At 43.3% G+C, this 18,831-nt stretch overlaps 1 protein-coding gene and 1 long non-coding RNA gene across 3 annotated transcripts in view; one reads left to right on the top strand and one right to left on the bottom strand.

Moving 5' to 3' along the window:
• inpp5a (inositol polyphosphate-5-phosphatase A) overlaps positions 1-2,949 on the bottom strand; it is a 114,112-nt gene extending 111,163 nt beyond the window's left edge. For both annotated transcript variants that reach the window (XM_029520585.1, XM_029520586.1), the window contains exon 1: positions 2,411-2,949. In XM_029520585.1, coding sequence (XP_029376445.1) covers positions 2,411-2,488 — 78 coding nt within the window. In that variant the 5' untranslated portion in view covers positions 2,489-2,949. The remainder of the gene's footprint in view (positions 1-2,410) is intronic.
• Positions 2,950-7,973: 5,024 nt separating this feature from the next.
• Positions 7,974-11,670, top strand: LOC115055594 (uncharacterized). Its single transcript, XR_003841701.1, has 3 exons — positions 7,974-8,087; positions 8,185-8,268; positions 8,582-11,670. It is a non-coding gene; the product is annotated as an uncharacterized LOC115055594 (long non-coding RNA).
• Positions 11,671-18,831: the final 7,161 nt, after the last annotated feature.

Consider the following 18,831-nt stretch of genomic DNA (forward strand, 5'->3'; position numbering starts at 1 on the left):
CACATTTGACCACTAGATTTTAAAAAATTAGTTCTACAGGAAGCGGGCTGAAAACAGTTCAGTGGAACAGGGTGTGGACTAAAAGTATTGAGTTCAGTTCACCAATGAATGAAAATAAATAAATTAAAAGCAGATAACACTCACAGGTGCATGTGCTCTGTTTAATCAGGTTAGCCTTTAAAACTGGACTCCTGCTTTACTTGGACTGACTAGATAACTCACTACTGCAGCCAAAGAGCAAAGACGCAGTCGAGCTGTCAGCTCGAGGAGCTGGGGGAGGATGATGGGGGGCTTTGTCTTAGAAGCACAAAGTGATCATGTGAAACTCCTGAAAAAAGCAAATAAAAGGTTAACTCATGACACTGTTTAAAACGCAGGAGGAACTGGTCTCTGTTGTCATAATCAGATCCACTGAGGATGGCTCAGAGGCCCAACCATGGAAAAACAACTTGAGCATGAGGGAGAATGTGTTTTATTATTGATGTTCAAGCAATGACTGAGAACTGGAGTGATAGCGAAGCCGACGGCAATTTATAACATCAAAGCATTGTTTTCAACGGAAACGTCACAGAATCCTGAATCAAACTGCCTTTTAAGCCAAAGATAGCGGCTGTCTGATGCACATAAATCTTTCACGTGACAAGGAAATATGATTGTAAAACTTTTGTGACTTGGCTTTAAAACAACTTTTTTGTTCGACTGGATGCGGATTTGATTCATACGGTTTCTTTATCTCTTTGTGAGCTGGAAAATAGACCAAAAAGCAGATGGCTACCATGTAACTGACTGACTGTACCCCCCAAGTGACCTGTCCTCTTTAGATAGTCAACGATATTTTTAAACTGATGGATGGGACAAAAAAAAAAAAAAAACAACAATGGGACACTGATGTAATCAATAGTAATTGAGATTTTGCATCAAGTTTCAGCTCAAAGTGCAATGATAAAAATGAATCATTTAGGCACTAGGAGTAATGAAGCCCTTCCTAAAACTAGTGTGATATAATGTTCCCTGTATGTCATTCCTACAGTCCTTTTATTCTGGAAACAACTCATGTTCACTAAGACCTCAGTATTAAACCAAGCCCTGTTCAACTTTGTTCAACACCCAGCTGTGGTGCTACAGCGGGTAATTAAAATAATGGTAAATGCTTAAAGTTGATAGAGCTGATTCTGTATTGTCAGTCTTTCTTTTCTAACAGTAGTCCCTATAAGGTACCGGACATAAAGTAAGACTATCACACTCTTGAGTGTGTTGGAACTGAGCTTGGGTGTGTTTCATTACTCACTGAATGTGTCAGGTTTAATCTCCAGCATGTCCACTATTGTAATGAGTGTAAACAGTGTGTATGCAGCTGTGAAATTTGATTTGGAAAGTTAAGATTCTTTTTACTCCACGATGCCTCAACTTGAGAAAAAGCCTGAGGTCTGAGGCGGGATCGGGGTCAGACTGTGCCGCAATGATGGACAATCCTTTCATCTACAACAGACAGCTAATAGTGGAGCCGGCCGAGGATTTCATTCAACTCCTATATGCATAACAGGGGTGCCAACACACTGCAGACTATAAATACCCTCATATATGACCAACACACCCACACATAGAAGGAAACATGTTCTTATGTGCTGTTTGGCTCCGTCTGTTAGAAGTCTGGTGGAGGGAAAGGGAAAAAAATTCACAAAACACCCAATGTGTGGTGCTTGCACAAGACAGGCTATTTATAGGCTTACTCCAGTGAGGGAGACGCTCTTCCCTCATGTTTTGGATCAGCACTTCACATGGGTGAGAGGAAGGAGGAAGAGGGAGACTCTCTATTGACACAACAGAGAAAGTGACACAGTGTGTTCGAGCTTGGGCCATTTAATTTTAACTAAAATTGGCATGCCATTGCGCACAAAGCTGCACCTTGACAGAGAAAGAGGTAAGAGTCCAAATGCATGATAAGAGTCTTAGATATAATTCAGCACCCTTTGCAGACACTCCTGGGGAATGCCCGGCACACCTATTTTTACACAGAGCGTGATGCATTGCTTTCTGCAACCAAGCAAGAAACTGCCTTTATCTAATGTCAGTATCTAAATGCACTTTGTTTCCATCATAAAACAAGCAGGACACGTGAGAAAGTTGCATCGTGTAAAACAGCAGCAATCTCACTCTATGCTGCCAATGCATGCAGAAAGAAAATACACACCGGTGTGTGTGCCAGTTAAAAGCAATGTGCACATCCTCACACATGGGAGGGGGAGTGGGACAGAACACACACACACACACACACACACACACACAGGGTCCATGTGTCTGAATGGCTCAGAGAGGCCCATGTGTGAGAGTCAAAGTCGTGACCGACTGCGGCGTTAAATGGCAAAACATGACGGTGAAAGTTACACGAACAGACAGTGGAAGGACTCACATCCTCGAACAGGGATCCGACGTTGGCCGTCACCAGCAGTATCCCTGTCCCCGGAGCTCCTGTCATCTTCCCGGCCATAGTCTCTGTCTCTCAGGTAGAGTCGAGGTGTGTGTCGGAGGGGGAGACTTGTACGGCGGGACTTTGTAAGGTAAGAGGCGGTAATGTAAAAAAAAAAACAAACAAACACACAAACAGGCGGAACAGTTCTCAGCTGGTCTTATAACGCGGAGGGGTTGCCACTGAAGCCGGGGCAGAGGCGGCTCGGCTGGAGCATATTTTTCTTCGGTTGGTGGCCGCGCATCTACCCGGAGCTGCTCTGCGGTGGAAGGGCCGTTGGCGGCCGTTGGCGTCGTTGCCTCCTCTCGCGCTACTTTTTCACCTTCGCGGCCATCGTTAAGTTTTCCGTTTCTTTTATTTTTTCTTAATCCACGGAGAGCGGCCGGAGGCTGCGGCTCATGTCAGAGGACGGCTGTCTGCCCTGCTGGTGGCTGTCGGAGCGGGGAAAAGTCTCCGTCCTAGCGCCGGGCTCGTTGCCTGGACCTCCGGGCTCCGCCGCGAGGACGCGATAGGCTGGAGCCCCGCCGCCGCTCTGACGTCACGGTGCCAATGGAAACACGGGGCCGCCTTAAAGGGCCAGCGCACCGTAAACACGAGACGAGCCGAGAGGCGTCCATTATCGGACACCACGGTCAGGATCAGGATCTGGATCGGGATCGGGATCTGGATCAGGATCTGAATCTGGATCAGGAACAGGATCTGGATCAGGATCTGAATCTGGATCTGGATCAGGATCAGGATCTGGATCAGGGACAGGATCTGGATCTGGATCAGGAACAGGATCTGGATCAGGATCAGGATCTGGATCAGGATCTGAATCTGGATCAGGATCTGAATCTGGATCTGGATCAGGATCAGGATCAGGATCAGGATCTGGATCAGGGACAGGATCTGGAACCGGATCTGGATCTGGATCTGGGACAGGATCTGGATCAGGATCAGGGACAGGATCAGTGACAGGATCTTGAACAGGATCCGGATCTGGATCAAGATCTGCATCAGGATCAGGAACAGGAACAGAATCAGGATCTGAATCTGGATCAGGATCATGATCTGGATCAGGGACAGGATCTTGAACAGGATCAGGATCTGGATCAAGATCTGGATCAGGATCAGGAACAGGAACAGGAACAGAATCAGGATCTGAATCTGGATCAGGAACAGGATCTGGATCTGAATCAGGGACAGGATCAGGATCAGGATTTAAATCTGGATCAGGAACAGAGTAGAAATCTGGATCCGGAACAAGATCTGAATCTGGATCAGGATCTGAATCCGCATCAGGTTCAGAAACGGGATCAGGATCAGGACCAGACCATCTATCGATCATCTCTACCACGTATCCATCAGGGTTACAGGGACAAGCTCAATCCAGTTCGCATTTAAGCTGAACCTGTGTGTCCTTGAACTGTTGGAGGAAGCAGGAGTGCTCAGAGAAGCCAGCCGGCAGGCTCCAGCCTTCGGCTCAACATTGCTAACAACCAAACCACCATGCCACCCTCCAGCTGCTCAATGGCAGTATTTTTTTATCAAGCACTACTTCCCCATATCATGGTATGGGCAGCATTATATCTGTCACTGTTTAATTAGTCATGGCTTGAAAATGCACAAGTGTTTTCAGCAACCACCTGGCAAAATGGACGGAGTTTCACTGATATCCCTAACAACACTACATCCTCTATCATTGTGTGCACATGATTTCCACAGGGGAGCCTGAATGAGTTTAGGCACGTCAGTCTAGTCCCAAAGCATGAACCAGGTGTAATTAGGCTGTAAGACAGGTTTTGTGAGAGAGTCACTTGTGTTTACATCCATACATTTGTTGCCAATGGCTGTTGCTATTTTGCTAAGTTTTACTGTATAATTCACTGTAAAGAAATTTGCAAATGTGGGAACATGGGGACTTCAGCACCAATATTTTTAGTTCATGTCAACAGTGTTTAAATCTGCAAATCATTCTTTGAATGGCCAATTGAGACTGGCCACAAAGGCAAATCATTCCCCCGTAGACTTCCATGTTAAAACGTTCAACTTTACAGTGGAAATATTTTCTCACTTCCTAAAGTCAAAAGTAAATGATGGTGCTCCTTTGAGTGACAGGTGGATGAGTGCATGTTTGACACCAATCAGCATGCATCACAGTCCAGACTCTGTGTTGCCTCAGTGGAGTCAAGCTCTATAAAGTAAGTTAAAGAAGGAATTTCATCGTAATTTGATTCCTTGCTAATATTAAAAAGCATTGCTGCATAGTCAACATGTTCGTTAGACCTCTGAGCTACCAGAGTGCTGCCTAAGGGCATGTACAGTAAATGGCTTGTTTGTCTACATGCTTCAAAAACTATAAATCACTATAGACACTGCAATTCACTGACAGTGTTGAAAGCCCTTTTCATGTCATAAAATACAATTCAACTCAAATATAACGGACCCATTATTACAATGTGAGGTCAGTAACCTGCTGTTTGTTTGTTCTGCTATGACACATCTTTCCTAAATGTCTACTGTGTAAACTAAAGGGTACAGTTTTGTAGAGTGATTTTTGAAAGAATGGATGAAGATGAAGAATGTCATTACCATTATCATATACACAGATAAGCCTTGAAAAATAGCTCAGCAATCTTGTGTGCGCCTAATGGTAGATAGCTATCTAACTAATCTGTGTTACTGAGTTCAATCAGCAGCTAAAATTGTCCAAACCTGACACACATGCCCTAACATGTACTTTCCATTGCATGTGTGAGCTCTTTGCATAGACGTCGACACCCTGTGCCAAAGGTGGACATGCACTCTTTGATCTAAAGAATTCCTATTTAGGTTTTGGCAGGGAGATCTTGGAAAAGTTTCATATTAAAAGACTGGAAATTAAATCACTGTGTGCATGACTGGATTTTGCCAACACTGCTCAGACATCATTACCAAGTCCATGTGCAACGGATTACCGTGAATGAGGATATTTTATATCTGTCTTTTTCTGGCATAATAAACCGTGTTTGTTGTCAGCATCAATCTCACCTGTTTGCTGACACAAGGCTTAGGATTGAACTGTGAAAAACTGAAAATAAATAAATAAATAAATGAAGCTTCCGCTGAAGGGTCCGCTTGACCGCAATAAGGAGAGATCAAACTGTCAGTCAGACGACAATTGTGGTTTGATGTGAAATTGTATGGACGATGATAATGGAATAGAAATCAGTCTGTGATGTTTTCTGTCAGCGTTTGATCGTCTGAAACGTAACATCTGGCAGGAACGCAGTGTGACTCTCCTGCATCATTCACAGATCATCATGTATGAATTACAGAAATGCTTTTCACACAGCATGATGCGATCTCACTCGATGGTTTCGAGGGAGCGTGGGACCATAAATAGCTCACTCCAGTAAAAGGTAGTTTGAGGTCAACAAGTTAGGGCAGGGTGCATATGACACGCTGGATAAGAGGGCAGTGAGCTCGCCTTCCTAAAAGGACCGATGAGGTAAAAGAATCATAGGGAGAATTTACTTGTTGAGCGAGTTGAATAAAGCTTTGGGCATCATTAGCATGTTGTTGTGATGTGTTTTATGAGAATCGTTCAGTCACTGAGTGTCCAGCTGTGTCGCGATAAAAGTAGGAAATGGTGGCAAACCTCAACTGACTAAAGGATGGCTCATGCAGCTCTTATGTTAACAGCTCAGGTTGAGTGTGTGTGTGTGTGTGTGTGTGTGTGTTCAGGGAGGGGGACCGTGGTCATGGCTTGCTGAGAGTCTTTGAAGAGAGCTGAGAGATTATTGCCAAAATGAGAGTGCTCACAGCTGTGCCTGGCATTGGGGAAAGTGTGTGTGTGTGTGTGTGTGTGTTGGGAGAAAATGTGCCTCTTTGCGATTTCCATGTTATGATTGTGTTTGCACAAATGCATGTTTATTTATGTGGTGTCTCGCCATGTTCTGTATGTGTGAAAACGATATGACTCAGAGTATCTATAATCAGTCATTCAGACACATGAAGAGGACGAAGATAAGATTCAAAGTAGAAGTCAGTACCAGAGCTATTGTGTGTGCATTTTCACTTTTTAGTGTGTGTGTGTTCATGTCCAGAGGTTTGATTAACAATGGATCAGCCTGCCGTGGAAAAAACCCCAAACTATAAAGTATCTCTTTTGGAGAATGTTCTACTCACCACAGTAAACTAAGTACATTAGAAATATGTAAACAGTGTAAAGGAGACTGGGACCGTCTGAGTCTGACTGACTAATGTTTATCATAAAGTTGGACCCGTGGGTTGGAGGACTGAGAGTTAATAGCTTTTGCTCATGTGGAGGCTGAAAGAAGTCAAGGCTAAAAAAAAAAAACCATTAGCGGTGTCCTTAATAGGCAGAAGATGGAAGGGAAGGAGAAACGGAGGATGGCGAAGACAGAGGAGTGTAAATGTTGCTTCCTTGTTTCAAGTGGAAATCAGCAAGCCCAGTCTGAAATAACAAATTAGGCATATCTGCAGACAATTAATGAGACAGGCTGGGAAAATAAAGTGAAAATACATCATGAATAGTGCAATGCAAACAATAAAATGTTTGGTTGCAATCAGCAACAGCTGGTTGATACTTACAGTAGTCCCGATAGAAACCCCCACAACACTGAGATCTGCTGATTCTACACTGACATCTCGGGCAAGGGGGGGGTGTTCACCCTGGACAGGTCGCCAGTCTACCACAGGGCTGATATCTTATTAGTTATGCATAATTTCACATTCATTCACTAAATGTTTTTGTTCATCAGAATATAAACTTATTAGAGCTAATTAGCTTGCTAACAATCTAGACTGAATGTTTTGTCTTCATCTGGAGAACTTTGAGGAGGGTAAAGTATTTATTTAGAGTTAGAGGAAAAGACTGACACCACTCATTAGCTTAGAATACCTTACAGGAGGTATCCACTAGTTATCTTAGTTTAACATCGAGGCTAAACAACAACCAGCCAAAGGTACCGAATGAGTCTCCGTGTTATATCTATATTTTACAAAACTTCAAAGGTTGAGATGACAAATTGTTCTTATACAGAAGCTCACATGAGTTTGTTCTGGCAGTAATAAGATGTTAATTAATAATAATTACAGGTTTTGGAGCTTAATAGGTGTTTTTCCTCTCCTATAGACAGACACACCCGAATCACAACGATCTCTTCAGCTAACCCCTCAGGAAGGAAGAACCTAAACATACTTCCCAAAGTGAGGTACTTTTCCTTCAAAGGTAAATTTCAGATAAACCATCATTACCCGTTCTACTGTATCCCAGCTGCTGTGGCTTACATGCAACCAACATTTTTCCTTTCTGCTAATCAAACAGCTCTGGCCACAAGTGGAAATGCTCCTAAATATAACAGGACAAACATTCACGGAGGTCTGTGTGCACAAAGATAACAACACAGGTACAGTGTTCCATGGGGGTTAGTAAATACTACACCGTTAGTTCCAGGCAGGATATCCCTCGGGGGTAACATGAGGAGGGCAATGAATTTTTTTTTTTTTTTTGTGCATGTGTGTGAGTGTGTGTCCACTGCTGATAAAGGAGTCCTACACACTGGCCAGAAGCCCCTCCTTCTGCAGTTGGGGTAATGGAAAAAATTATGTTGGAATTCCAGACTGCAAGCAAGTATGTGCACTTTGACCTCGATCTCTCTACTGCTTAAATTCGCTTATCTAAAAATAGGCAAACCTGGAAACAATCTGGCTTTCTCATGTCTCCTCAGGAGCAGGGATTCGGCCATGTAACGGCGTATCAAGACTCGGCCGACGTGAAGTTCTTTCTGCAGCTGCAGTCGTGTAAACCTGATGTATGTATACCAGGAGACTCAGCTTTGTTAGCACAGGAATAACAGTTTAGATGGGTTTTCTGTCATTTGCAGCTTCCTTTTCATGGCATTTATTTCTCTACTTGCATGCAGGTTGATAAATCTCCTGTTACATTTGTGGTTTGTGGTTAATTTGTTGATTGACCTTCTGTGCTAAGGCACCTCAGCATGTGTTAGGCCTGTTGTAATAGCTGCATGGATGGTCTATGTTTGTTAAACATGGAGGCATAAACTTTTTTTGTTGCTGCTGTTGTTGCATATCCAGTGTTATCATTAACAGCTGTTTACTCACCAGAAGAAGAATCGTTGTGAGCTCACCGCAGTCTGAGTCCATCGGTGGAAAGAACCTCGTCTCTTTTCTAAAGTTAGCAGGCTAACCAGCTAGCCGATGTCCGGCTGAACCGCCTCATCACTTTCTGACTCTGATTTACTGGAGCATCGGTCTGCCCCGAGGACATCGCTCTGCCCAAAGGACGCATTCTAACTTTCTAGGAGAAGTAATGATGAGTCAAGAGCTGCCAAGACTGGGAAGTAAACAAGCGTTGATTGCAATGCTGGCAAGAGCAAAACAAATGGAGCCCCAAACACAAGAATCTGTTAATTTTAGTTTTCAAATGTCTCTGGAAAGACTGAGCTCTTTATCTGCTGCGTTCACCAGCTAGTGACCGTCTCTTAGGTTTCGACTCATGAAAATTCCTTAATTTCACCACAACATAATGTCAGCAAATGTGCTGAGCTATGAGTAAACATGCTGTCAACAAGACAAAAACCAAAGGACACACAGCAGACCCACGGGGCTAAGAAAAGTCTATTTTCCCAAGCTGGGGGGCATCGGTTAACCCTGTCACATTATTTCAGTCGGGTCAGTTCACTGTAGCCTTAAATCTCTGGCTTGTTTCTCCCACTGCGATGAAGCCTATTTTGGAGCTCCCACTGGGTGCTCTGTAATATCGGTCCATAGCAATTCATCCTCCCTTACTAATTAATTTGGATCACGTTATTCCACCGGGACAAAGGTCAGTTATTTTCTGAAAATGGCTGCTGATGGCCTCAATCATTTTTAGCTCAAGGGGGACCGACTGGTGAGACTGTCCCCGCTTCAACTCATTGCTCATACTATTTTCAGATTCAGATTATGTAACTTTGAATTTCTATAGAAATCTGAAAGAGAAGATGGAAAGAAAGGAATAAGTTTTTGATTGGTGTGAGAACAGACTGAAACGGACATATGATGAGCTTTTAAACTGATACAACAACGTGATACGGGTCAATATTTGCAAAATGAAAATGTGTTTTCTTTAGATACAACAGCATTCAGGATGCCCCCAAGTATGGAAATGTTTTATTGCCTTTCGTCTCATTGTTTGGGTCTTGTTTGGCCTTTATTTGACAGTTAAACTGGAGAGAGACTGGTTGTCACTCAGTAAACATCCTAATTCCTCACTATATCAACTTTATAAGATAAGAGTGTGTCGGTCCTTATTTTACAGCCCAAAATGGCCAAAAAGTCGGTGAGAGTATCTTTACATGGCAGTGAATCTTAAACCCTTTATCTCATGGATCCTTTCTTAGTTTTGTATGATCTCACTTGTCTTGTGATTTAAACCTTCTTCCTTTCTTCAGTCGTCAGGTCAACTTGCTCTTTCACACGCTGATGTTAGACCTCATTAGACCTCCAAATCTCCATGTGCCAAAACTGGATTCCTCCAGTGTTGCCGCCATCTAGAGGAAACACACCAGGCACGCACACACATACACAAACCACACACACAAAGCCCAAATCCAGGCCAGCATCCCCCCTTTCACCATTCACTGAATCCATAACTGGCCAAATGTCAACACATTGACCCTGTGACTCACACTTATTACACACTTTGTAAGAAAAGGATTGTCCTAAATATAAACTTGGGGGTTTATATATAATTTTTTTTTGCTGCTTGTCAAACACAAAGCTCCTGAAGGTGCTGAAAACAGGCATGTGTGTATCTAGGAAACAGCCGCTGCCAAAAACAGGAAACAAACCGTGCTCTGTGCTGCTTTCCAGAGCCTTATGTAAATGTCCCGGCAGAGCTCGGCTTAATTGGCACCAACTTGTGACTGAAAATGATGAAATTGTTCCATCTTGTGACCAACAGATGTTTGTTTCCAGGATAATAACTGAGCCTGCCTGTCTGACCTGTTTATACGGGCTCTGGCGGTTGAGTAACGTTGATGTGTAAACTGTTTACCAAACTAAATCAGACAGCATGCTGCATCCTCAACTTCTCTTCAGCACCAAGTTATGGGAACTCGTCTGTTCTTGCTGCCTTCCAGGAGATGGCAGTAGAGACCAACGATGTCGCAGCATGTTTCAGCATTAATCTAATTCTAAAACAGATGACTCCCGCTGTGAAAGAGGATGTAAGCGGATGGACATTCAGTCTTTGATTCATGGCTCTCTGTCAAATACAGTAATGATGTCTGCAAGAAATTTTCAAGGGCACTTCACTTCCTGCTGTACGGGATGTTTGGCCTTCTGTTCACACAGGTATCGGATTTATAGAGCGAGCTCTGTGTGTCTCATCTCACAATACAAAAAACCAATAATACATTATGTCTGTTACCATAATGATAATATAAATCATGTCTGGATTCAAAGCAGGGGAAGCTCAACATTTCTTCTTTGTCTGAAGAGGATTCATCATCTGTTTCTCAGCTTTTAGATTTTCATGTTGATAGTTTACATTCATGTAAACTTTTCCATGAATTTAATCTTTTAGCGGATTAAAAAAGCAAAACACTCAGACGATGTGGCCTGAGGTGACGTACAGAAGTTCCCATAACTGGCTTATCACAGTGATTGGCCTTGAAACAAGATAACAAAAACAGTGAAAGGAATTTTAAAACATTTTTACTCTGCTGAAGGCTCATTTTGTTGAGAACTACAATGTACAGCAAAGAACCTCTAAAAGCCCCATTTATTTCCATAATTAAATCTTTTCACCAAAATTTTTAATCCTTTCTTGGCCCCTTTGCAATACCTGTGTGGCCCAGCAGTGGGCCCCACCCCACATGTTGGGAACCTCCAAAGAGTTAAAAGTGTCCAGTTAGTTTTTTTATTTTATTTTGAAGAAACAAACTGAAAATGCCACTAAAAACTGATAAAGAACTGGGAATGCAACTAAAATACAACAACAGGAGGAGCACATTTTCACAGTGTGTGAGCCGGTCCACTGACTTCCTGTTAAATGTCTTTATCTGACCTTTGATTTGAACACAAACTGTTTACGCCATCTCTACCACATTTCTGTTTTTCTGCATGTATCCTGGTCTGTTTTCATGATTTACCAGATGTTTGTTAAACTTTCATGATGTTTTATTGAAAACCATGAATGTGTGTGCACTCCTAACTCCAAACTAATATGATGTTGATTTTTTTTTTGTCACTTTTTGTATCATAAAATGATTTTAAAATGCTTTCCTTATTCATTCTTGAGTATGAGATATTTTAAAAGAAGAAGCTCAGTTAAAGAATGAATTGAACAAGCTCAAATGAAGAACAACAGATTTAGTTCATTTATAAACTTGTCTTTATAAATGAATGAGTACTTTATTTAATGTAATCCAGTCCTTGTCTACACATTGTGAGTTTCCTCTGAAGGACCACTGGATGGCAGTGTTGGACTTCTGTTGCCTGACTAATAATTTATATCATGTTTGTGAAGACAGTCATCTAATGAAATCCTGTTGCAGGTAAACTAATATTTGACTCTTTTCGATGCACCAACATGTGATGAATTATTAAAAATCATTCGGCTGTCAGTGAAACACAAATGATCCCAAAATGAACTTCAGTCTTTGGTCTTTGGGTTGAGCTGTGGGGGTGTCGGATCGATGCCCACACTGACCAAAAGCCCCCCGTGCAGCCCAGATGAGGGGGCACGATAACGCCCTGAGTGACAGGTCTGTGGCAGCTGTGTGGTGAAGGAGGTGCCCCCCACTCCACCCACAGGAACACCATCACCATCCCATTCACAGAGGGAGGTGTTTGTTAGTGTGTGACAGCTGTCACTGCCCCCCCCCTCACCCCTACCCCTTCCTCCAACACACATTTCCACATCATTACCTCCCATCGAAAGCCACCGTCCCCAAAAACCTGAGGCTGGTTAATAAAAGGAGAAACCTCTGCAGAGGAGGACAATCTGCTGCCGTCAGTTTTTAAGAATCTTCTGTGGCTCAGAGCAATAAAATGAAGACGTCACCTCTCAGGTCTTTTGTTTGGAGTCAACAGAGGTGGAATCAGGGAGAAAAACAAGGTTACAGCAGCACAAAGAAAAGACCAGAGCTCAAAGCTTTTCATCAGGAAACACACAACATGAGACGATTCACGCTTTCTATTCCACTGACAGATGACATTTGAGGGGAATGGAGTCCAAAATGAGCTGAGCAATAAACAAACCTGCGTCCAGACAAAAGCGTGGAGGGGGGGTCGACGTGGTTCACCTTTACACATGCCAACACACAGAGCGCTCAGTGAACAATACAAACACTCTGGGCAGAGATTTGATCCGAGACGGCTGTAAGTTAGTTGTTCCAACAAAAACATGCTAATACGTCTTCCTCTCTGAACGTGAACATCTGCACCAAATTCTTAAGACTTCATTGTCTAAGCAGCATTCATGTCTCATATCCGTCTGGTAGGAGAGAAATTTCATTATTCATAACAAGTTTATTAAAAAACTGTGGCTGAACGTGCACTCAGGGGCAAACTAAGATCATGTTGGATTTTTTTTCCTTCTCGTTTTAGACCACAAAATCATCTCCAGGCCCTCAAAATGACTCAAACTCTTATTGATGACAGATATTTTGTAGCAGGAGCAGCTCAGTGAAAGCAGGAATTATGATCCAAATTAAAAAGAATTAAGAATAAGATATGAGTGTAATATGAGGGTGGCAGAGGAGACAGACTGAACACAAGCAATAGAACTGCATGCTAAGTTGACTTGATTCATCCTGGACACCAAATCTTCAGCATTAATGTCTGATGTTCAGAAATTTGTCTGGAAACATTAAACACAAACAAAAATGGAAACTCTGAAACCTTTTAAATAGCTGATGAAACATTTAACCAAACAGACAATCTCTGACGCCAAACTGCTGATCAAAAGATGATTCCAGTGAATTCCTTTTATTTTGCTTTAAGTTTTGTTTAATTTCTCTTTTCCTGTAAAACACTGAATTTTATTTTCTTCTTCTCTCTCAGACTCTCTCAGGCCGCACTGTCATCATTTGCATGATCAGGAAGGTTAGCAACCGCGGCTGTAGGTTTCATTTGTTGACTTTAGACAGTTAAACGCTGAACTTACAGAAGGGTGTGGTCTTATCTGAAGTGGTTCCACATGCAGGTATGCGAAACGAAGGCATTTACAGAGTAGAAGGTTGTGTTGAGGAAGTGCAGATACGGTCACTGGGTTGAGCGGCACATTTCAAAGAAAGCAGATGTGACTTTTTTTTATTGGAGGCTGAGTCATAGAATCATCAGTCTGCCTGCCAACGGACTGCAGAGCAGGCTGGTGCAATATCAGCTTTGGCTTTTATTAAAAATGTCATATCTTCCCGGTGGTTGCACAACTCCCCTCAGAGATCCCAGCGACAGTGTCATACAGCTGGACTTTGTAACACCGGACTCAGTTTGCTGAGTGTGGACCGGCTCCAAAGTCACACTGAATAAATACAGCAGTGTGCGTGTTGTCTTTGTGTGTCAGTAACCGGCTTCCTCGCTGTGAAAATTAGATTTGAAATAAGTCAGCAGTGAGATGGTCTGATTAGAGAATAAACATCCCCACCCATGGCTGTAAATACCATGTGGGATTCCTTCCACAGTGACTGTCTGAGTGCCAAAACACACAGATTCTACTGTAAAAGGCAGAAAACACTCATAAAACAGACCGTCGGTTCCCAAGAATGAGCCGAATCATGATATCAGAAGTGACCTATGTAATTCTTTGTTTCATTCAGAGCGAGTAAAACACAACGAGGTGGTTTATTGTCTGACTTAAAGAAAGCCTGAACATTTAAAACAGATTGTTTCTTTTTTTTTTTTGTATTATTTATTCTGAGAAAACCGTCCTGGATGTCAAATGTCCACCAGATGAGTCACAGACTCAGAGCGACTGATTCAGGGTGGAAAGTTAATCCAATGAAGGTAACGACACACGTCCTGGTGATTCATGACCTGTTTTCCGCTAAGTCCTCACACTGTCAGCTCTTATCACTCAGAAAGTCCACCGTCTGTGACCGGCTGACAATATCAGCCAAGAAATGTGCTGCATTTTATGTCATCTAACCGGATTGGATTGCACTTTGGGAAAATAAGCTCTGATTCTCAGCCTGCTGTCAAATACTGCACCTGTATGAGCACGACAGGAGAAAACAACACGCTGAAGTCAGCCGGCTTCCCTTTTTTACATTTATTTTGTACATGATAATTAGTCTTCCTCAGGTTTAGTGAAAGAATCAAAACAACATCCAGAGGCGAGCTAACCACTGATCCACCGTGCCGCCCAATAACAGACAGTACACATGTAACGCATCCAGAGCCTCATTAGGATTTGGAACGAAGTTTAACCGTGGCGGAGTGAAGTCAGAGGAAGGACATTAAAGCTTTACTAACAGGCTGAAGCTACGAGGAACCAAACGACGACTCCGGTCTCCTCCATTCAGGTGGTAACCAGCCATGAAAAAGGTGCTCATCAGCCAAACCCCAACGCAAATGGAAACACGATAATGCTGGTAATGGGATTGTGACTGGGATCATTTCCTGTAAAGTAACAGTCGGCCAAAGGACAAGTTGAGTCTGTGACTGCATTCTCTGGACGGTTTTGTTGCATTTCTCACCTCAGTTGGTTGAGTCTTCACGTTTCCACCCGGTGTGACTCATCGTGGACGTCACCGCCGCTGTGACTCAGACTCTGACTCACCTCACCACAATGGGCCTGTGATTTAACCTGCGATCATCTCCGCCTTCTTTTTGCGCCCTGACTCCACCGTATATTACATTTCATCTGAGCTGTGGAGGGAAATTATTTCAGATCTGACATCAAATTAAACACAGATCGTGTGCGATTTAATTGGGGGTAATTAATTACGACACTAATTAAGAATTTAATGCAAATAGATCTGTTTAAATATGTGAAACTCTGTAGGTAACAGCTGAGAGGCCTCAGTGGATGCAGTGCAGACAGAGAAAGCCGTTGATTTCTTCTGTGCTGTGTGTGTGTGTTTGTGCGTTTGTGTGTGTCTTTGTGTATCTGTGTTAGAGTCACTCATCTCTGAGCTGTCGATGAGCTGAACAGAAAACCTGTCAGAGAGAGAGCGAGGTGACAGTTAGACACCACCGCCAATGGAGAGTGAGGAATGTACTGCCTCTCTGTGGGATTCAACCCCCCCACCCCCCCGCTGCAGGTTCTTAGCAAACGCCATCGGCATGCTATCAAAGGCTCAACAGACTGGAAGCCTCTGAACACTCCAGTTCTGCTGGAACTGTCATAGTTCAACTATCACATTTCAGATTAATGTGGACAAAAAAATGTTCTGACGGTGTTAACAGCAGCGCTAATGTCACAGACATGAGAGTCCGATCTGTTAGAAGGCAGGACGTGATTTAGGGATTGGATTTGGATTTGGATTAGGTCTTAAGAACATTTATCGTCTATTGAGAGTTTAATGGGTCTATTTTTTGTTATTTAAAACCACTAATAAGTCTCCTTATGGATAAAAAACTTCCCAATAAAACAACGAGTAAGTAAAATATGAGACCTCTGTGAGTTTCCTTCACTGCCAAACATTATTTCCTGCTGACGCCTGATACTTTTTATTCTTGGTGAGTAAAGGGAAACATTTTTAATGCTAAACTCAGTGTTTCCTCCAGACTAAGTAAACAGCATGTTAATGCTAATTATAGCTGTGTAGTATGGTGGCTAAAAACTTCTGCACTAGTTGCATTTCGGGGAAGGAAATTTCAATAATTAAAGACACCACATGTTGAAGAGCTTGTAACAAACCGGATCATATTTAAGGATGTGTTGAATGACTTTATCACTGACATCATCCAGCGCACGTCCACATGAGCTTCGTTTGAAGGCTCCGAATCAGGAGCTACATCTGAGACTGCTGGTTTATTTGGAGTTGTGTTTTCTCACCAGTTTGTTTTGCTTTGTGAAAGCAGTTTCAACATATCTGATCTTCATCTGAAGTTACGGTAAACATTTCCATGAACGCTCCAGAGGGAACTGAAACTCCAAAGTGATCTTGATCTGACGCCCCGAGGTGCCCAGCAGCCGTTACAGGGGAAAGACAAGACTCATGTTTCTTCTCCTCCAGTTGAAGGGATGAATCAAACAAATGAGAGTCTTGATGAGACAGTGATAGAGAATCGTCTTCAGGATGTCTGTGCCATCCTCATGGACACACTGATAATGACTGCAGCTTCGGGTATGAACACACACATCGGCATTTCCTCCCTGCACAAACACAGTCTGCCATCAAGGCCTCATATGGTGACTCATGAGGACAAATGAAGATGGAGAGAACGAGGGGCAAAAAGGAGAGGAAGGAACCAAGGAGGCAGAGTGTAATTTATTCTGCACATCTTTCATCGGGCGTTACCTCAGCCTGCTTTTCCAGCTGAAGAGGGAGATATGTGGAGCTGCTTCTTCGAGCCGCTGCGTCGAGGGCGGTGGCCTGCAGAAGAGTTAGCAAACTGCGGTTATTATTCTCCTCTGGAGTTCCATCTGATGCCGATCTGCCATACAAGGCCAAAGAATGTCAAATATGAGGGAGGGCAGGGAGTGCATTAACCAAGCTCGCTCGCTCGGATCTTCACGTGCACGCTCATGAGCTAGTGTGGAGGCCAACACACACACACACACACAGAATTATTGAAGAATCAACAGTTCCCAGGCCTCAGGAGGTGGAAGCTCTGCAAACTCAGCTGCTCTGACTTACAGTAAGCTTTACCACAACCTGAGCACAGATCTGTTTTCTTTTCTTCCAGAGAGCCGGACCCCCCCGAGCGCTGGAGGTAAAGCCATTCGTGCTTGTCCTAAGTCTCACTGTGTGATTTTTATCTACATAAACTATCTGTGTCCACACCAAGGTTGCAGGCCTCCGGTCCTTCAGGGGAAGCTGCTCAAACCAACATAAACACGGACCAACAGTTTAGTCACAGCAGCTTTCATAACAAAGTTGAGACAGAAGTGGACCAAATTCAGAGAAGCTGATTGGTGAATTTTCTCTATCTGGGTGAGCTGGTGACATTAACCAACGACCATGTGCAATCTGACCTTTGACGAAACTGTTAGACCATAAGGATAAAAAAAAGAAGCAGTCGTGTTAGCTGTATCACACTGTGAAATACTTCTGTCTGTTCTGGTCGTGACGAGGTCAGATCCTTCATTATCACTTTTGGTCATTAAAGCTGCGTCCCTGACGGATTTTTATGCCTCCGTGTTGTCGACGTTTGGTCGTGATATTTCACGTCTTCAAATTTGGCACAAACCTTCAGTAAGACTCAAGGAAGAACCCGTTTTCTATGGCCAAAGGTCAAAGATGAAAATCTTAGTGACCTCACAGTCACGGCTTCATATGAAATCTTAAAATATCTCAAACGGGCTTCTTGAAATTTGACAGCTGGGCTGGCAGCTACTTGCAAACGTATTTGGCTTTAATGACCATCAGGAGCCCGAGGGAAGCTCACGCTCACTTCTCAGAGAGTGTCACACCAGTTTTATCATTTAATCTGATTCGATCAATAGAAATCAATAGAAAGTGTGAGAGCTGAATTTAATTCCAGACAGTGTGTTAATAAGCTGCTGTTCAGTTCAGGGTTGTGGAAACATCACGTGACCCGAGGTCAGCAGACTGTCCGGGCTGTTTAGAGACGAAAACACAATCTGATTTTGTTCCAATGCTTCAAATTCACCAATAAACTTATCAGAATTACAGTGACAGCCAAATGAGTGCATAACTGATTCAGTTTTAACTGCATCAAAACACAAAAACCTGGTTATTCAAGCTGAACATATGAACATGAGGTGAAACAAACCCGATAATTTCTGCTGCTTTTTGGAATAACATGAATTTTAAAACCAACAAGAGGAACAGTTCTCTTTCCACTTCATCCGGTGATCAGATTTAATGTTGCATCTGAAGTCCAGCGGGAATCTCGACTGAGGCCGTTTTCCTTTTGGCACCTGTAGCCCTCCGGCCTCGGCACATTATGAAAAGCAAATCCCCTCGATCCAGAAAACCTCACACAGCCCGGCCCCCACCAGCCCCTCATCCTCCTCCTCCAAGTTAATTAGATTGCAGTCTGCTCAGAACGGAGGTTTTCTGGGAGCCATCCGGGGCCCCAGTAAGCGCCTGTTGTGGTGCTGCAGCGTTAATAGTCCTGGATTAGTGAGACAATAGAGGTGGTGCTGGGATCAAGCTGTGAGGAGGCAGAGTTCACAGATGGGATCAGCATAGCTGTAGGGCCGGGCTGGGCAGGGCGGCGCACACACACAC

The sequence above is a fragment of the Echeneis naucrates genome, chromosome 15 (assembly GCF_900963305.1).
Source record: "Echeneis naucrates chromosome 15, fEcheNa1.1, whole genome shotgun sequence".
Classification (NCBI taxonomy): Eukaryota; Metazoa; Chordata; class Actinopteri; order Carangiformes; family Echeneidae; genus Echeneis; species Echeneis naucrates.